The sequence below is a fragment of the Priapulus caudatus genome, unplaced genomic scaffold (genome assembly GCF_000485595.1).
Source record: "Priapulus caudatus unplaced genomic scaffold, Priapulus_caudatus-5.0.1 Scaffold78, whole genome shotgun sequence".
NCBI classification, from domain to species: domain Eukaryota; kingdom Metazoa; phylum Priapulida; class Priapulimorpha; order Priapulimorphida; family Priapulidae; genus Priapulus; species Priapulus caudatus.
The window spans coordinates 218430-223960 of NW_014577139.1; the positions used below are offsets into that span (position 1 = coordinate 218430).

General features: G+C 43.7%; 1 protein-coding gene across 1 annotated transcript in view; it reads right to left on the reverse strand.

Moving 5' to 3' along the window:
- The window catches only part of LOC106821576 (3-mercaptopyruvate sulfurtransferase-like), a 23744-nt gene extending 22688 nt beyond the window's left edge, over positions 1–1056 (reverse strand). The window contains exon 1 of the mRNA XM_014826447.1: positions 964–1056. Coding sequence (XP_014681933.1) covers positions 964–1056 — 93 coding nt within the window. The remainder of the gene's footprint in view (positions 1–963) is intronic.
- Positions 1057–5531: the final 4475 nt, after the last annotated feature.

The window sequence follows — 5531 nt, forward strand, 5'->3', positions numbered from 1 at the left end:
TTTCTCTCTCTCTCTCTCTCTCTCTCTCGCTCTCTCTCTCTCTCTCTTTCTCTTTCTTTTTCAATCTCTTTGTCTCTTTCTCCTTTTCGATTTCTCGCTTTCCTCCTCTTCATCTCCCTCTCCCTCTCCTGTTTTTTTTTCTCTCTCTCTCTCTCTCTCTCTCTCTTTTTCTCTCTCTCTCTCTCTCTCTCTCTCTCTCTCTTTCTCTCCCTCCCCCCGTTCGTTTTCGCTTTCACATTTTCTTCTTGTTTTTCTCTTTCTCTCTCCGCTTCTCCCTTTCTCTTTCTCGGTCTCCCTCTCTCTCCCTCTTTTCCTCCCTGCGTCTGTCTAGTTCTCTGTCGCTCGTTCTCTCTTGATCTATAATGTTGTATTGATAGCCTCCTAAACTCAATATCGAATCATCTACGTTTAATACGCGTCTTATAGCTGTATCGTCATCCGTTTGTTACTTGTGGTCACGGCCACTTACTTATCTAAACAAACCTTATCAAAAGCCAGCGGTAATTATTTTTCGACAGAGGCTAATTAAAACGAACGCATAATTACGAAACAACTAACGTTTGTTAGTTAATATTAAATAATATTGTTAATTTTGCCTAATTAACCTTGGTTTGGTGCAATTTTTTTTTAGGTGAGCGATATTTCTCATGCATGTCTGGGATCGTTTACATCGCATGGGGTTCCCAGACCGAGTCACTCTCACGTCCGCTGCCGGAGTGGATGATTCATCAGTGAACTTTTATCGTACGGAAAGCATCACACGCGGTAGAGAGAACAGCGTCCTAACGAAGAGGACAATCTGAGAGTAGTCGTTATATTGCAGAGAAGAGGGCGTTGAAATAACAATACGCGCGCAAGGAAGAGACGGAGAAATTAAGGTAAATATCAACTGGAAGCGTTATAGTAATGGAAGGACCGAGTGAGATGAGTTTACTCGGTTCCATGTTAACATCGCGAGGATACGTGGAAAACGAAAATCGCGAAGAATGTGAGCGTCGCTGAGAGACCACAGCAGACGAACGTATTATCACCGCTCACGTGCGACGCCGTCACCATGGGAACCTGCTCTAGTCTCACGCACGTGAGCACGCGCACCAATAGAGGGCGCAACGGTGCCTACGACACCAGGGCGGCGCTGTCAGAAATCTTCGCGATGAACAAATCGCTCGTAATGAACGACGAGGCGTCGAGCTCGTACGAGCCGCCATGGGACGGCAAGTCGCACATGTACCCGCGACTCGGCTCGTCCGCCACTCAGGCCGGCTCCAAGGACAAGAAGCAGCGCGCCGCGTCGTACGACGGCGCTAGCGACGACGACGATAGAGACATCGCTGCGGGCGTCGCGTGCGCGCCGACGTTGGAGAGGAAGGTGTCGCGCTCGTTCGACCTGAGCATAAAGAGGCAGAGAGACGATGTGGCGCAGAACGAGAGAGAGCCATCGGCACGGCGGGCCAGCTCGTCATGCGTACTCGCTACGTTTTCCGACTCTTCGCCCGTGGTGCGCAACGACTAGCGAGACCTAATGAAGTAGAGACATATGCGCAGGCGACAATAGCCGCAAAGATCTGCATGGCGACGGCTAGATATGTGTGAGGGGAGGGGGGCGTGTGTGCGTGTGTGTGTTTGTTAAAGCATAGCATAGCATAGAATAGAATAGAATATATTAGTGCATCACATGATAAATCGTTGAAATTTCATTGGATAACGTCGCAGGTACTATGAAACAATGGTGCCCGCCTGAGCGGGCACTATTGCTTGCGCGACGCATTGTTATTATTCCAATGTTTATTCCAGTTGCAATGTGTTACGTTTGTGTTTTTTGTTACAAATTGAAATTGTTCGTTTAAGAAACTTTGTCTTATTCACTTCATATTTGCCGAGTAGATTGCAAAGTCATGTGATGCACTAAAAACATTATTGCCTGTTGTTGGGGGCACTATGAGAGCATTGTGCCCCCAACAACAGGCAATAATATATAAATAGCATAGCATAGTATAACATAGAGTAGCGTATGGTACAGTACGGTGAGGTAATATAGTATAATATAGTATAGTAGAGTATAGCATAGCATAGCATAGCATAGCATAGCATAGCATAGCATAGCATAGCATAGCATAACATAGCATAGCATAGCATTGCATAGCATTGCATAGCATAGCATAACATAGCATAGCATAGCATTGCATAGCATTGCATAGCATTGCATAGCATAGCATAGCATAGCATAGTATAGTGTAGTATAATATAGTGTAGAGTAGTGAAGTGTGGTGTAGTGTAGATTAGTGTAGTATAGTGTAGTATAGCATAGCATAGCATAGTAAAGTATAGTATAGCAATTTGGTATAATATCAGTTTAATTGATTTATTGACACTCTAAAAGATAATACGCATTATGATTACTGATACAATCAGTAGTAGATAATAGAAGATTCTTCTATTATCTACTCCTGATACAATGTTATTCACTATCACTATCACAATTACACTATTATTGGTAGAATTTTGTAAAGGCACCGGCGCTAGCATTTGGCTTGGGAACTATAGCGTCAGATAACATCTATGCACCGGCTACTCTGCACTCTCAATTCCACCACGTCTCTACTTAATTAGTTTTTTCGCAATGTATTTGGCATCCTGACCCCATGAGCCATTATCCAAACATTGAGCTTCATGACGTCATCTCAATTCCCATCCGGCCTTCGTCTTTCATTCTCTACTGAGTTTTTGGAATTTACAAGTAAATAAATGATTGCAGTAAAGCATAATGCATAGAATACACTATGCCATACTCGTTTCCTTCCATTCGTATTTCCTTCCCATATATGAAACATGTATAGAATAGAATATGTAGATAATGTGCATGAATAATAGAGCATGTGGATTCTGTATATTTCTATTAGTGGACGGTCGTACACAGAGACTTGCGTCTATGCGATACATTATCGGGCGTAGGTAATGAAAAACGCCCAGCTGTGCTGGCTTCCGTAGTAATATCACCATCCATCGTCCTCGCAGGTCTAAAGTCTAAACAACAGCTAATTACTGTCAGGGGATGTAATTAACACGCGCCTCTTCCTCGTACATTTGTCAGGAAGCCGTACCATGCCCTAGATGGCTCGGTAGCCATATAAGTCAACGCTTGTGTAAACACGAGTCGTTATTGATCTATCTTCGCATAAAAAAATAATAATACCACAGAGTTGTGTTCAGCCAAGTAAATATTATTTCAAAACCACGCGCGCCAAACAATCTGACCCCAATCAGGACTCTTAACATTACTCCCGTGGCTTCTCCCTCAAACAAACAACTTATACCTTCTATTGTGTAACCCATATCCACACATGTCACTTTTACTCGTGCCTCTATTCCTAGAATCCACTCGTCTACCAATTATTTTAAGTACCGACCTATGTATTTAATTTAGTTTATACTACGTATATGTACATTTACGTTATGTATGTAGCGTGTTTGATTATTTTACAATAAGTCAGTCTTTGCCAGCGTATGTCCTTTGTGATTTCTATTGTGTGCTCACTTGCACAGCCAGAGAGGCATATTCCTAACAATGTTGTATGTACTATATGTCGTCGTATAACAATATTGTAACAACTTTGACAACATAGTAGAGAAGAACATAGAATCTTTCGAGCTGTTTTTGTCAGAATATTGTTTACCCTTTCATATTTTGTTTCTCTGTTACGACGCCATCCTTAGAATTAAGTAAATATATGTGTCAGAATTTGGTCTACAAGTTGTTCCTAAGCTTCACTGTGCTACTATTACTATGAAATTAGTTTCCCAGTTCTAACTAGCTCCTAAAAACTACAAATATGTGTGTAAAACATATGCTACACAGGTTTGTGTGTGCGTGCGTGTGTGCGCGCGCCGCGCGGCGCGAGCTTGTCGCGCGCGTGTGTGTGTGTGTGTGTGTGTGTGTGTGTGGTGTGTGTTTGTGTGTGTGTGTGTGTGTGTGTGTGGTGTGTTGTGTGTGTGTGTGTGTGTGTGTGTGTGTGTGGTGTGTTGTGTGTATATGTGTGTGTGTGTGTGTGTGTGTGTGTGTGTTGGTGTGTGGATGTGTGTGTGTGTGGTGTGTGTGGTTAGTGTGTAATATTTGTGGCGTATGCGTTGCGCGTGTGGGTGTGGCACATTTTATTCATTTATTTATCTCATTTATCTCATTTATAAGTTTATTCATTTATAAGTTTATTCATTTATCTCATTTATTCATTTATTCATTTATTTATTTATTCATTTATTCATCTTTATTCTTCATTTATTTATTTGATTTAATTTTATTTATTTATTTAGATTATTTATTTATTTATTTAGTTATTATATTTATTTATTCATTGTATTTATTTATTTATTTATTTATTTACTTATTTATTTATTATTGTATATATTATCGCTACCTCGCTGTGAGATCTCATTACTGCTCGGTTGGGGGGTTAGCACTAAGCGAGTCTCATCAGATCCATCGGCTTCATCACCGCTAATGGCGCTGTAGCCGTAAGTGTGCGAGCGCGTAAACAACAGCTACAAGCCATTTCCCCCACGTCATCTTCCCCCCACATGCGTGCGTGCGCTACACACACACAGCAAGAGCCATCCCCACATGCGCGCGTGTATGCGTGCTTGCATGCGTGCGCGCGCTACACACACACGCAGCGAGAATGCACACGGCAAGGCACAGAGAGACTGCGCCTTTTGTGGAAATAAGTGCTGTCGTACAGTCGTAGGCGACGGCAGAGTAATTGGCGGTAAGTGTGAAAGACACTGAGATTACAGCCTGCATGGTGGCTCGGATATCGTAGCGCATGTGCTGTACGAGGGCTTCAGTTAGGCACGTCGTCGTGTGGACGGCGAAGAGCTGTCGCGGTCGTATGTCGTGTCGGAAGACACACAATTAACCAAGCACACACGCACGTACGCGCGCACCGCAGCACAACACCACACACACGCGCTGCGCCACTTCACGCACCACACAACCAAAACGTACAACGCACATCACATTCACGGACACACACACACACACACATCCACACAATGCTACAACACACACACACACCACCTCCACACACAACACACACACAACACCAACACAACCAGCAGCACGCGACCACCACACGCACAATCACCGACCACACACCACACACAGCACAGCCACACACACACACACACACACAGCCACACAACACACACATGCGCACAACTACCACAACACACACACACACACACACCACACACACACACACACCACACACACAATGCGCGTGTTCGTCTGTGCAATGTGTTGTGCCAGCAGCTATGTCAAATATGACTTAGATTTTCACACGTACCTTGCTATCCCTATATTCGCAATAGAATCGATAATTCTACGATGAATATATAGGATTCGCGGTGTGAACCGTATCTGGCGTAACATGTCACGCACAGTGGAGATATGAAACGTAGCGCGCAATCACCCGCACTGTTTGGACTGAAGGTCCACTCAAGTACCTGACGCCAGTTATCAGCGGGACCACTGTACC